This window comes from Silurus aristotelis (genome assembly GCF_946808225.1).
Source record: "Silurus aristotelis genome assembly, chromosome: 7".
Lineage (NCBI taxonomy): Eukaryota > Metazoa > Chordata > Actinopteri > Siluriformes > Siluridae > Silurus > Silurus aristotelis.
In genome coordinates this window covers 28,903,688-28,917,896 of record NC_139580.1, presented here as the reverse complement: position 1 = coordinate 28,917,896, position 14,209 = coordinate 28,903,688, and the positions used below count along the sequence as shown (strand labels likewise).

Sequence of the window (14,209 nt, the reverse complement as noted above, 5' to 3'; positions counted from 1 at the left end):
ATAATAATAATAATAATAATAATAATAATAATAATAATAATACACAAAATTATACGGTACAGATTGCGGCTCACGTTTTCATGTTTCCAGTGTTCTCTTCCAGGAACTCAAACTGCATCAGAACGCTTTGGGAACACGGCTGCATTGTCCATGCTCTGAATAACATGTGTAATCAGTAAAAATTGGAGGCAGGCTGTCACTGGTGGGGTGACGTCACGACCAGAAAGTATAAAACGCATGTTGAGTGAAGCCGGTGCCAGCTTCTGCTTCAGCTTCTGCTTCTTCTCTGTGTGTTTGTCCCCTTTAGGTAAATGGTAAATGTCCAAAAAGCAAGCAAATGTTCTGACTGTGCACAAAGCACAGCCCGTGTGTCGCTGGCTTGGGAGCGGAGCATGCTAGATCTGTAGCTTACCCTGTCCGAGATTTCTGACAGGGACAAAGCCATTTCTCCAGGGAGCTGCCTCCTTGGTTTCCACCCGGTCTCGTCACCGGCAGACCGGAGGTCAGTCTAGAGACTGATACCTTTAAGAGAACACCTGGCTGCCTGGATCGTTCTGCCAGATGTGTTTTGATGGGTCCTGCACATTGTAGAGCGAGGCGATACAATTCAGCCTGGGACCGTCCACCCTGGATCAACAGACTCTGCCCCACTCTGGTCTGAAGCTAGCAGGCTCTGGTCATGGAACAAGAAGTAGACACTCTTCTGAGGAAGGAGGCCATCGAGGTGGTCCCTCCACCAGTCTGGGTTTTACAGCCAGTACTTCATAGTTCCCAAAAAGGACAGTGGGTTGCGTCCTATTCTAGATCTATAATCTAGGCTCCGGTTCAAGAATGCTGACCCTCAAGAAGATCCGAGGACTGGTATTTCACGGTAGATCTAAAGGATGCATACTCTCATTTACCGATCCTCCCTTCTCAAAGGAAGTTTCTGAGGTTCGCTTTTGGGGTCAAAGCATACCAATAGCAGGTCTATACGTTTGGTCTTGCCCTATCACCCAGCACCTTCACAAAACGTGTCTGTGGCAGCGGGGGCGTGGCCGAGCGTCGGTTTGTGAATAGAAGGCGGGGCCGGGAGCAGATAGGCAGGGGATTGCTTTACCTGAAGTTAATGTGACCTAATAATTATTCTCTCTTTTCCAGTGATCGGGGGGTGCATTTAAGGAGGAGAGCATGTGTGTGTGGAAGTGTGTGTATGTGTGTGTGTGTGTGTGCAAGAGACGTCCTGTGTGGGGCACTAAGCAAACAGACACAAAAATAAAAACCCAAATAAAAGTGGCGGTGAAGCCTTTGCACCTGACCTGTTGTGGCGTTCCTTCTTCCCGCATTCATACGCTCTCCCACAGTGTCGATGAGGCTCTGGCTCCCCTAAAATTTCAGAGCATCCGCATGTTCAACTATATCGACGATTGATTAATATTAGCTCGATAAGAGCAGTTAGCGGTCCGTCATCGAGATGTCATTTTTGCTCACATGAAGGAACTGGGGTTTCAGCTGAAATGCTGGGAAGAGTGTGCTTTCTCCATCACAGAGAACTACCTCTCTTTTACTACTATCATCTCGGCGTGATATGGGATTTGATGACTATGCTCGCGCTGCTTTCCTCAGTCCGCATTGCGTCTATCCTTACGGCTGTCAGAAACGTCTTAGAAGGGCAGTCACTCACTGTCAAGCAGTTTCAGAGACTGCTCAGGTTCATGGCAGCAGCGTCCAATGTCATTCCACTTGGCCTCTTGTGCATGACACCCTTTCAGTGGTGGCTCAGGGCCCATGGGTTTTCCCGGAAGGGCAATCCCCTCTGTACGTTCAAAGTCACGCGCCAATCCTTACATGCGTTAGATGAGGTTGAGGTTTCTATTTTAAGACCCCGTCCTGGGAGTCCTTGGTCTTCGCATAGTGCTAACAACGAATCGCATAGTGCTAACAACGAGCAGTCATGAGTGGCCACTCTGCACAAGGTCTATGGGACGGCCCCCATTTACTATGGCACATCAATTGCCTAGAGATCCTAGCTGTACTTCTGGCTTTGAAGCGGATGGCTCAGAGGCCATCATGTGTTGATCTGTTCAGACAACACCTTGGTGGTCTCGTATATCAACCACCAGGGGGGTCTGCATTCCCGCCCTCTGTACAGGCTGGCTTGTCTAATCCTCCTGTGGGCCTAGGGAAAGCTCCTTCTTCCTGAGAGCAGCTTACATCCCTGTCCGCTGCTTCGTTCAACCGGCCTGGGATGTAAGCTCCTTCTCCCTGAGAGCAGCTTACATCCCAGGCCGGTTGAACGAAGCAGCGGACACCCTATCGAGGCAGGGGTCCAGATCCGGGCACCTCCACCCTCACGTGGTCGAGCAGATCTGGTAAAGGTTTGGACATGTTCACATCTCTAGAGATGTCGCACTGTCCCCTCCATGAGGAGGTCATATGCTGTGAGATGACGTCTGTTCACTGTGTGGTGCACTCAGCACCAATTCGACCCAGTCCACTGCCCGGTTGGTTCAGTGCTGGATTTCCTGCAGGAACAGTTCACAAAAGGGTTGGCTCCAACCACTGTTAAAGTCTGCGCGTCCGCTGTTCCGCTGTTTTGGAGTATCATGCCCCTATGTCTGGACATTCATTAGGCAGATACCCACTCCTGACCAAGAGTGCCTCGGTGGGACCAGACCAGGATAGATTGAACCTCTATTCGGGGTTAGAGTGCATTTGACCCAGAGTGCGGCAGCCTCTAAGGCTTGGTCCTCTGGAGTGTCCCTCCAAGACCTCTGCATGCTGCAGGCTGGTCCACCCCGCTCACCTTTGTCAGGTTCTACCACCTTGACCCCTGTGCCACTTTTGGCACTTTTGTCCTTTGACCTAGCTGTGCTCTTTCACACTAGTCAGAGACTGGTCAGTGTGATGGTATTAGACTCTCGTTCCCAAAGCGTTCCGAAGCAGCTAGAGTTCCCGAAATGGAATGTCTCTAGGTTACGTATGTAACACTAGTTTCCTGAGGGGACGAGGAGCTGCGTCTCTATGCCACACTTCCTCCTCTGTTACATAAGCTAGCGCCGGCTTCACTCCATGTGCGTTTTATACTTCCTGGTCGTGACGTCACCCCGCCAGTGACAGCCTGCCTCTAATTTTGACTGATTACACACATTATTCAGAGCTTGGACAACGCAGCCGCATTCCCAAAGCATTCCAACTCAGCGTCTCATTCCTTTGGGGAACTAGGGTTACATATGTACCCTAGAGGTTTCCACACATGTGATAAAAAAATTTCAGATGGGCAGAAATTTTTCAAATTTAAATTTCTGCTGTGGTTGCATTGGCATGTTCGGAGATGCGAGGTTGCCGTGGAAACAGTCCGGGCAAGTCACCTGTGGGTTGCCATGGCTCTGCTGCAGCCGAGCTGAGATGCCTGATTCACACCTGCTGCAGCAAGAGGCTTTGTGTGAGTCAGGGCTCACCATCACACTGTTTATATAATGCTGTAGGGTGCTGTGAACCACGTGTGTGTGTGTGTGTGTGTGTGTGTGTGTGTGTGTGTGTGTGTGTGTGTGTGTGTGTGAGTGTGTGTGTGTGTGGTTTATATTAGAAGATACAGACAGTATTATAGATTATTTATAGGGATTTCTCCTCCTGCCAGACATCATGAATGAACACAGTGTATCATTCGAGGGATAGTATCTCGTATTTTTGCGTATCAGTTGGCGCAGTCAGCATGGTGGCACGAGGACGTTTTCAAGTCCATCGCTTTAATCTGGTGAACCACATAAGACAACTGCAGCCAGTAGGATACTGAGTTTTACTGTATCACAGCATTTTACAGAGTTTTGTTTTTGAATGATAATCATCTAAATATAAGAAATGCATGATTTAAGAGGATACAGACTAGAAACAAGTTTAATGACCAGATAATTACACTTAGTAAGATTTCTTAAAATAATGGTTTCTAGGGTTAAGATAAGAACAAAATGTCTTAAAATAAGTATTAAAAACGTATTCCAAGCATAGATTTTGTCTCATTAAATTCAAAACTAGCTGGTTATCCTTTTTTTTTTTTTTTTTTTTTTTTAAACACCACTTTTCCTAGTTTGTGTGTAAAGATCTTAAAACCAAAGGTACTAAACAAGAAAATTCCTTTTAATTTAAAGATCGTTATCATTATTTAGTCTGTCTTAAGATCAAACAAAGCATTTACACTAAAACAAGATTAATGGTAAAATCAAGATCACGTATCCGTGCGTATTGTCAACAATTATTTATTCAACACACAGTAGTTATGATGCAAAATCAAAGCGAAATCATTACTGGCTGCTTCTTACTAAAAAACATAAAACATTATTGAATGTATTTTGACATTACTGAACACAAAAGATTTTCAACATGAGAAACTTTAATCAAACTACAGAAAAATGTTGTACTTAGTTTACTTTAGTGTATAAAGAACAGTTTCGAAAATAATAACCATACTGGATAATGTTAAGAGTGTGGTGAATTCATACTGCAGACTCTTATAATTTGTTGTTAGGTTGTAAATAAATGTGTTGACATAAAACAAGCATTTGGAATAAATAATATTAATGAACAAGTCCAAAGTGTAGTTAATGAGAGCTTTATTTTTACCTTTAAACCAGTTATTACAGCTAAAATAAAGTTTAAAATATTATGCTATACTAACTAAAAAAATAATTTAATCAACTGTACATCAGATTTTCATTTTCTCTAAATGAATAAAAAGGCTTTTTTTTTTTATACAATTGTTATAAACTAAATTATATAACCTGTTTGTAGACTTTTTATTTGGCCTGGTTTTATTTCAAAATGAACTGAGGATAGAACCCCACTCAAGATCTTCTGGATCAGGACCTGCAGGATTTTTCATAGTAAAATTCAAGTTGTTTTAAGCTGTTGCTTTAATTAATCAGATTTCAAGTTAGCGAAACAGGGGCTCTCTAGAAGGTGTACGTAATGTCTGCATTTTCATGTCCTTTGATTGATGGTCAGAGAACGCACTAGTCAGATCTCTCAACCCGCATCTGTGGCAAACTGCACAAGCTTAAATCTATTTGTGTAGATTTAATAGCTGTTTGTTTTTCATTCTACAACGTCCTAGCTGTAGATTATTGTATGGTCAGCATTGACAAGGTAAAGGTGCCTTTGATGTTTACAGTCATCATTATAGTTCATTTTCAGGTTGGCCTCAAAGTCCATAGAGTCTAATGGATCCTAAACTTAGATCAGGTTGGATGTTTGAGCACAAAATTATTTGTTTGACTTGTAGAGGCTGTACATTTTATCTATCTATCTATCTATCTATCTATCTATCTATCTATCTATCTATCTATCTATCTATCTATCTATCTATCTATCTATCTATCTATCTATCTATCTATCTATCTATCTATCTATCTATCTATCTATCTATCTATCTATCTATCTATCGACCGCCCGCCCGCCCGCCCGCCCGCACCGTCCATCAGTCCGTCCGCCCGCCTGTCTTTTTTTCTGACTTTGTCTGAAACTGCCATTTTGTCTTTCCCTGTGTATAATGACGTAGTCCATCCATCCATTTATCCATGTATTTATCCATCCAGTAAACTTGGCATAGAGGGTTACTGGATGCAGAAGAGGATGCTAAGTGCCCTGCATTGCCCCTGTCTGTGGTAGGATTGAACATCCTATGTATTGCCTGTACCCCTCTGTACATAGCTTCATTATGCTGCGTGAATATGAGTGTGTTGAGCTTGCAGTGTTGTTCTCCATCAGTGAAGACAAACGCTCTAATGTGCACTAAGCATCTCCTTTACCACCTACTTGAAGTGAAAATGCAGTTCCAGAGCGAAGGAAATGAGTGACACGATCTCATTGTGGTACGCTAAGAGAGGCTGACAGTTTAATAAATTATGCAGTGCAGTTTAGGGCTTCATGAATATTCCAGTTTTGTTTGCATAAGAAATGGAAAAGAAAGCGACGGAAAGAAGGGACCCCAGAATTCACGATACGCCCTTGTTGGTGCGTAGGAGGAGGAACACTAGCAAGAGATAGAACGAAGTGTGTGCGTGTGTGTGTGTGTGTGTGTGTGTGTGTGTGTGTGTGTGTGTGTGTGTGTGTGTGTGTGTGTGTGGACTTATTTGGAGTTTCTGAGTGGGGTTTACTAAGGTGCTCTTTACCATGGTCATTTTCTTGTTATTTGTATATTGTTATAGTGGGCATTCATTTGAAAATCCGGATATACATCCAAACCTAATGATTTGTTGAAGGCCATTTTGACCCCATTAGAAAATTGACTAGCAGCTGCATACACTGATAAGATGCTCAGAAAACAACTCAGAAATTAACCTCAGCTGTAAATGAGACCCTGATAATAACATAAAAATAATTTCTCAATCTGGAGTTCTTTCTTTGCAGTTTTTCATGTATTCAGTTTAGACTAGTTTGTTAACTGATAGCAAACATAAGCAAACTGTAATAGAAAAGGTGAACTAGCGAATTGTTCATTACAACTACATCATTTTTAAATGAATTATGCAAGTTATTTTTTTTATTTAGCTACACTATATTGGCAAAAGTATTGGGACATTTGTAGTTCCTGCAATATGTAGTTTTTCTACACAATTCATACACAATTGTATGGGACGTCTTCGGATACGGTATAATAAAATTCTGCGTTCACTTATATTTGGAATACCCAAACCTGTTCCAGTGTGGCAATGCCCCTGTGCCGAAAGCAAGCTTCATGAAGATATGTTTTTCACATGGTTTAGAGAGGAAGATCTTGATTGACCTGCTATAGAGCTCTGACCTCATTCCTACTGAACACCTTTGGGATAAATGTAAACACTGACTGCACCCCAGGCCTTCTCACCTCCACACCTCCTTAACTACATCAGTACCTGACTTTACTAACACCCTTGTGGCTGAAGAGCACAAATGTCCAAAAGCACACACAATATAATTATGACAATTATGATGAGGTGTCCACAAACGTTTGGCAGTATAGTGTAGGTTAACTAGTTAAATTATTTAAATTGAACTCTACCAAAAGAAACCATGGAATATAAAAGGGAACTTTTCCATTCTGATGTTTATCTTAGTGCACTTCTTAGTGAAAATAATGGCAGGAAACTATTTTAAATTAAAACCATTTTGATTGTTGTTTATAAGTTTATTTTCTTTACATTTGCTACTTACATTACTTTTTACTACTCAAATTATTTTGTACCTAATGTCAGCTAGCTAAAACAGACTCGGCCCCGCTTAAAGCTTAATACATTTTTCTTAATGAAAGTATTCTGACGAAACTGGTATACTTCTACAAATTGTATGATTATAATTTAGCCACATGTCAGCATTACCTATTAATTGATAATGCTGTTCCTTGCCACTTTAAATTAGCATTGTTTGACGTGATGGAGATTTGGTGTTAAGGATGAGGATGAGTTTCCTTTTGAATCTGGTTTTTCTTCCCTAGATCATATTAGGGAGTTTTTACATTTTAAATTTGAATTAATTTATTTATTCATCTAAACTAATTCCATTGTAATTCCTTTGTAATAGAAAATGTCATAATGCCACTATTAAAATTACTGACCAGTAGCTGCATGCATTGAGAAAATCCTCAAAAAGGTCTGCAAAAATGTGACGTATTACAGAAATCTTGTTTACGCTTTATGACTGGTGCACTCAGCCCTGCAGATAATGCTTCACATGGACTGTAGATTCCTTCATTAGTTTTAATGGATAGTGTCTATTATAGTCTGACTGGCTCAAACTGGTCCATCTTCCATGAAGGTCTATTGGAACCATTGATGACCTCAAAGTAGTCAGAGAATCCTGTTAATTCCCATGTTCCTCACTAGTGGTTAAGATGTTGCACTATGTACATATATATAAATTCCTTCTTATGGGCAAGAACGACATCTCGATGCCGGGCCAGCAGGTGCTCTGATCGAGCTAATATCAACCAGTCGTCAAGTCAAGTCAAGTTTATTTCTATAGCGCTTTTCACAAGAGACATTGTCTCACAGCAGCTTTACAGAATTTTAGTCGATATAGTTCAGTATGTGTTCAGTCTCAGCGGAGCCTCAGAGAATGCATAAGAGTGCATGGCCAAACGGAAGGACCGGATGTTGGTAAGCTTTGGCCCCAAAAGCAAACCTTAGGAACTTGCTGTAAAGAAGGATGAAAGAAGGATGGAGTCATTAAAATAAGCGTCCTTCAGATCTATCGTGAGAAACCAGCCCTCTGACCTGAATTGGAACACAACCTGTTTGAGGATATACAAAGTGCTATACAAATAAAAATACATTGAATTGAATTGCTAGATAATCTTTCAAGATTGGTCTCTGGTATGCCAAGAGCGGTGCCCTGCGGCAGCCCTAGGGGCCTTTAGAGAGGCAGCGAGCCCCCAATCCGCCACGGAGGAACTCACTGGAGATCGTCACACCCTCAAACATCCAGCTTGCTAAGCGGACATTGTTTTTGCTTCTCATCTTGCCAAACAATGTCTAGCTTGGCGACCGCATGAGTAACTACCTCCAGGAGCTCCTCAAAAAGGACTGGCAGAGAAGGGTTGTCAGTGGATTCACCGGCACTCTCCTCGCAGGGGGAAGAAACCGGCGAATCAGCTGACAACCCTTCTCAGCCAGTCCTTTTCGAGGCGCTCCCGGAGGTAGTTACTCATGCTGTCGCTAAGCTAGATATTTCGTTGGACAGATTACACAAGTGATTTAGAGCATGGTCATGGACATGGTCATGGAAGCATTCCCAAAGCATTGTTGATGCAGCTCAAGTTCCTGAAAGGAAACTTTCATATACAGAGAATACATTGATTTGCTTTGCAAAGACCAAATTTTATCAAAACTTTCCAGTACTCAGTTGTACTGGATAGTCAGTGCCACTGCTGATGCCCAAATTATTTTTAGGGTCTGCATAATTTGCTGATGCTGGAAATAAAGATAGGAATTGACCTTCCCTTAAGCAATCTATTTCAGGTATTTTGATTCCATAGAGATTGGTGAAAAAAATCAGAGGTGCTCTTGACTTGCCAAATTAGCTGCACCATCTTATTCTTAAAGTCTGATTTCTGTGTTTTGGCCAAGTTAATGTTCGAAGTTTAGGAAATAACATTAGACAATGGTTCCATCTAGAGAAGCACTTGTGCACCTCAACCACCACCACATGGCATGCTGGAAGAAGTGATGTGCAATAGTAACAAATCATGTAGGAACATGTAGGGAAGCCTTATCTGTTCCATCAAGAAGGGTTTGTAGTTTATCCTAAAGCAACTTGGGGCAAGATGTCCATTCACTACAGTCATTGGTCACTGTTTATTTAGAGCAGGGGTCTTTAAACTACAGGCCGCAGGCCGAATGGGTTCTGCCCCCACATTTGAAATGGCCCTCTGAACAATGCCAGAGACATTTGAATTATATCTTTTACACATATAATTTCTGTATTTAATAATAAAGGTCAACTTTTGAATTAAAAGGTCCCTCAGTTATTAATAGTGGTTGAAGCACTGATTCCTGGAAATATCGGCTATCAGCAAAAATCCATACAGATTTTCCCATTTTCATTTCCGACATTCTAAGAGCGGCCTCTAGAGGCGAATCATTGACGTCACATGCTATTTGTTTTTACATGCAAGACTACGTGCTGCACGGAGAGTGCTACATTATATTTATAATTTATAATTTATTAATCATATATTTATATTTATTACTGAATATATTTATATTTTTTTCCTGTAGCACATTTCAGTACTGTTTATTTACTTTAATTTTTAATTTAAAAGGTTCTTAAACGTCAACTGCTCAGTTGTACAGTAAGTTGTTATGAATAAGGGCATCTACCAAATGCCAAAAAAAAGGAAGAATTGCAATGCTACCACCTCCAGAGATGTCCTATGCAATTGTGTGGTTTTAACATTGTGGTAAAAGTTTGCAGAAGAAGCTCATATGGCTGGAGAAGTCAGGTGTATGTGTGTGGTATGTTAGCACGGTTTTCATGATTCCTTGCACTAAGAAAAAAACAATTCTTTATTATATATTTCCAATGAAGTAGTTGCCCTTACAAAAAAAAAAACTGCAGGAATCCTGCAGGATTATTATGCAGGATTTTCAGCTCATTTTCTTGTAGGAATATCTGCAGAAATTCAATAAAGAAAACAATTTCATGTAGGAATTTCATCTCTGCAGGTCTATTTAAAACATTTTGTGCAGGACTATTGTGCAGGATGGATATAAAGTTATGCACGAGTTTGCAAGTTGTCTTCTGCAGGATATATGCAGGTGGAATAAACTCACAACAAAACAATGCATTTTCACAAATTATATACTGTAATTTATTGTGATTGTCAGAGTAGAGCGAAGCAGAGAGTCCAATTTACAGCCAAATTTTGCTAAAGCCTGGTGACACCTACTCATTTTTTAAAAAAAAAAAAAAAGAAAGAAAAAATGCATGAATTTTTTTAATTTTTTAAATTTTTTTAAATTTTTTTTTTTTTTTTTTTTTTTTTTTTTTTTTTTTTTTTACAACGTGTTATAACTTGTATCTAAACAGTAGCCGACCAAGAAAGTCATTGTTCACTGTCTTCCTCCTTCCTTTCACAACTATTTCTCTCGGGAGTTTATCTGTTGGCATCGTCATGCGTTTTTTTCTCCCGAAGCCTTGCAGCTCATAACACAGGTGAAGTGCGTTTTTTCGTTTCCGTTCGGAAATTTCATTGGTCTAATGTTATGTCGCTCAGTTTTTTGGCTTGAAGTTTGTGAAACCGGGAAAAACCCAGTAAAAAATCCATAAATTAGCCGCTTCGTTGTTTAAGCCGCGGGGTTCAAAACGTGGGAAAAAAGTAGCGGCTTATAGTCCAAAAAATACGGTAATTACAATTGGTACATCAGAAATGTACTTTTTTTTTTGTTACATCAGAAATATGGAGAGTCTGGTGCTTATCAAAATGTTTTCTGAGGTAACAAAAAAATAATAATTTCTGAGGTGAAAGATAAGGACAGTGCGATGTACATGTTACCTCAGATTTTTACTTTTTTGTTACCTCAGAAATCAGTCCCTATGTATGTATATTTAAGCAGTTCCTAAAAGATTTTCTAATATTTTAGTGTTACACTCAAATACTCAGCAGTTTAGTGAATGAAAAAAGAGTAATTCAGAGCACTATAAAGATCAAATGATTTAATACAAGTAAGACTATACTTTAAGAATCTGGTTGGTAGCATTTGACCAGAGGTGGCAAAGTACATAAATCCTTCACTTAAGTACAGATACTCATGTTTTAAAATACTCGGGTAACAGTTGAAGTACTGACTATACTTTTTTACTCAAGTTAAAGTGAAGAAGTTTGGGCTCTGACATGTACTTAAGTAAAAAGTAGCCATTACTACCACCTGTTTTAGTGTAATGCTGGTAACTGGACCTCACATCATATAAATATATTAATATATTGTCAATCGATTAAAATATTTAATTGCAAAATAAGAAATTGCTTATTTCTATCTTTTCTGAATGTACCATATATTAATACTTTATGTTTTTAATACTCTAAGCAACATGGACATGGAGAAATATGGATGATTTATGCAAATGTATGTTTATTATTAGTGAATCCAAACTCAACATAGAGCATGAAGACAAAATATTCCTGTTTTAAAGTGTTTTAAAAGTAATTATGTTGGTTTAAATTACGTAAATCATCAAGACACCAAAAGGAATATTTGCTATGTTTCCACACGGACAGTTAATGAAGTGATACCGGAGCAACTATACCTCGTCTAACTTTCATACCGATTATATCATCAGAGAATATTTGTTTTCAATGTGAATTTATGTAGAAGACATTTAGGATGTTCTATACATATATGTATTATGTATGTGAGCCAATTATTTACTGAGATTCAGGTTGTTTTATTTATGTGTTTGTGAAGGGAGATGGCAGAGAGCGCCCCCTGTCTGTTTTCTTTATTTTACAAAAGCGCATCTTTTTTTTTGTTATTATGTGTGTACAAATAAAAGTATACATTTTACAGATTTGAATGATGTATAGCTCTTATCTGTACGATCAAAAAAGACAGTAATTTAAGTTAATTTTTTTCGTTATGGGGAAAAAAAACACGAAATGCCCCGGCGCGTTTGTTGACCGCCAGAGGGTTAATTGTGTGAATCATGGTGGATTTTGGTGGTTGATTTAAGACTTGGCGCATCAGTAAAACAAATGTTTACTGATAAAAAAAAAAAAATATATATATATATATATATATATATATATATATATATATATATATATATATATATATATATATTTATTTATTTATTATTATTTTTTTTTTATCATTATTTTATTATATCTGAGTAAAAAAAGGATGTCATGAATAAATGTATGTTGCGCTGAAGGTTTTAATTTCGCCTTTTTTTTATTTAGTTATTTATTTATGTTTGTATATTTTTAATAAAAATAGTCACACGGGAATGCACGCTGCATTAATCGCACATTAATAAATTTTTGTGTCGTTAAAATGAATTTGCGTTTAAATATTGACACCCTTATTAATATATGAATACAAAACTAATTAAAAATTTTGTTACCTAATGAATGTGTCCAGGCTGCACATCCACCATATAGAACACAAACAAAGAAAATATGATGATTATAGTAGTCAGGAAAGTCTCTGTTCTCAGTCATGTTTGCATCACTGACTCCCTCTGTGTCATCCACATTAACCACATACTTCTTATTGCCTTCTGTCCCGCTCATCATTTGCTACATCTACTAGTCTACATCTGTGGTGTGTGAGAGCCAGGAAATGATACACCAGTGGTAGGTTGAAAAAGCCATGCAATGACAAGAAATAGGTTGATTGGCTGAAATTGGCGCAGGGTGAAAAGAAAAAATATTGACATTTCACCAAATTAATAGATTAAAACTAAAGTAACGAGTCTGTTTTTAAAATGTAAGAAGAAGAAAGTACAGATATTTGTGTGAGAATGTAATGATTCAAAGTAAAAAGTTCCCCACGCTCGACCCTGATTTGTGGATTGCTGCATTTTACCAGTTACGTTTTATCCACTCATAAATAAAAAGGAACGACTGATTTCACGAAATGAGTTGAAAAAAAGATATTTGACTTTGAAATGTAGTGAAGGAAATGTAAAAGTCTACACAAATTAAAATACTTCAGTAAAGTGCAGATACGCAAAAAAAGCTACTTATGTACAGTAACGAATTACATAAACTTCCTTACTGTCCACCACTGAGGGTGAATTCACAGACCGACTCCTTTTTGGAACAAAATTTTTTTTGGAGCGGGATAACTGTTCGTAGACGCTGGATCTATAAAATTATCCGATTTCGCTTTGATCTTGAAATCAAGTGACTCCTTCTGAGTGTAGATCAGCCACAGAGCATTAATTCCTCACTTCTTTGATTTTACACTCTGCATTCTATACACACCAGTATGCATCATGACTAGTGCTCTGCCTCGGGCTTTCTCAGTAGTGTGAATAGTGATTCTGAGTCAAATTAGAGCTGTGAAAGTCCTTGATGGATGAGGTGGTTCCTCTCACTGTATACACTCTGTTCATTTGATTTGATGATGGAGATTAACAGGGCATTATCTGTCTGTCTGTCTGTCTGTCTGTCTGTCTGTCTGTCTGTCTGGCTGTCTATCTATCTATCTATCTATCTATCTATCTATCTATCTATCTATCTATCTATCTATCTATCTATCTATCTATCTATCTATCTATCTATCTCTCTCTCTCTCTCTCTCTCTCTCTCTCTCTCTCTCTCTCTCTCTCTCTCTTTCTCTCTCCCTCTCTCTCTCTCTCTCTCTCTCTCTCTCTCTCTCTCTCTCTCTCTCTCTCTCTCTCTCTCCCAAGGCCACTCTTTGAACGCTTCGACTGGCGATGTGGAGCAGCGTAACCATGGTGATGACTACAGCAGCCTGACTCCAGACTGTTCCCCTCCCTCTCCTGGTACTGCACTAAAGAACATTGAGAGAGTTATCCGCCCCCAGGTATATACACACACACACACACATACACACACACACACACACACACACACACACACACACTCACACACACACACACACACACTCACACACACGCTCGTCTTTGTAACCATTATGTTTAATGTTATTCGGTTATTTTACTTAATGGAACTTTCTGAGATATAAAGGCACAGGGATGTCTACACACACACACACACACACACACACAC

The 14,209-nt window shown here is 39.3% G+C and overlaps 1 protein-coding gene across 10 annotated transcripts in view; it reads left to right on the top strand.

Annotated features, from left to right (window-relative positions):
* anks1b (ankyrin repeat and sterile alpha motif domain containing 1B) overlaps positions 1–14,209 on the top strand; it is a 251,294-nt gene that overhangs the window by 112,313 nt on the left and 124,772 nt on the right. For all 10 annotated transcript variants that reach the window (XM_083546162.1, XM_083546165.1, XM_083546166.1 and 7 more), the window contains one exon: positions 13,867–14,003. In XM_083546162.1, the coding sequence (XP_083402288.1) occupies positions 13,867–14,003 (137 nt within the window). The remainder of the gene's footprint in view (positions 1–13,866; positions 14,004–14,209) is intronic.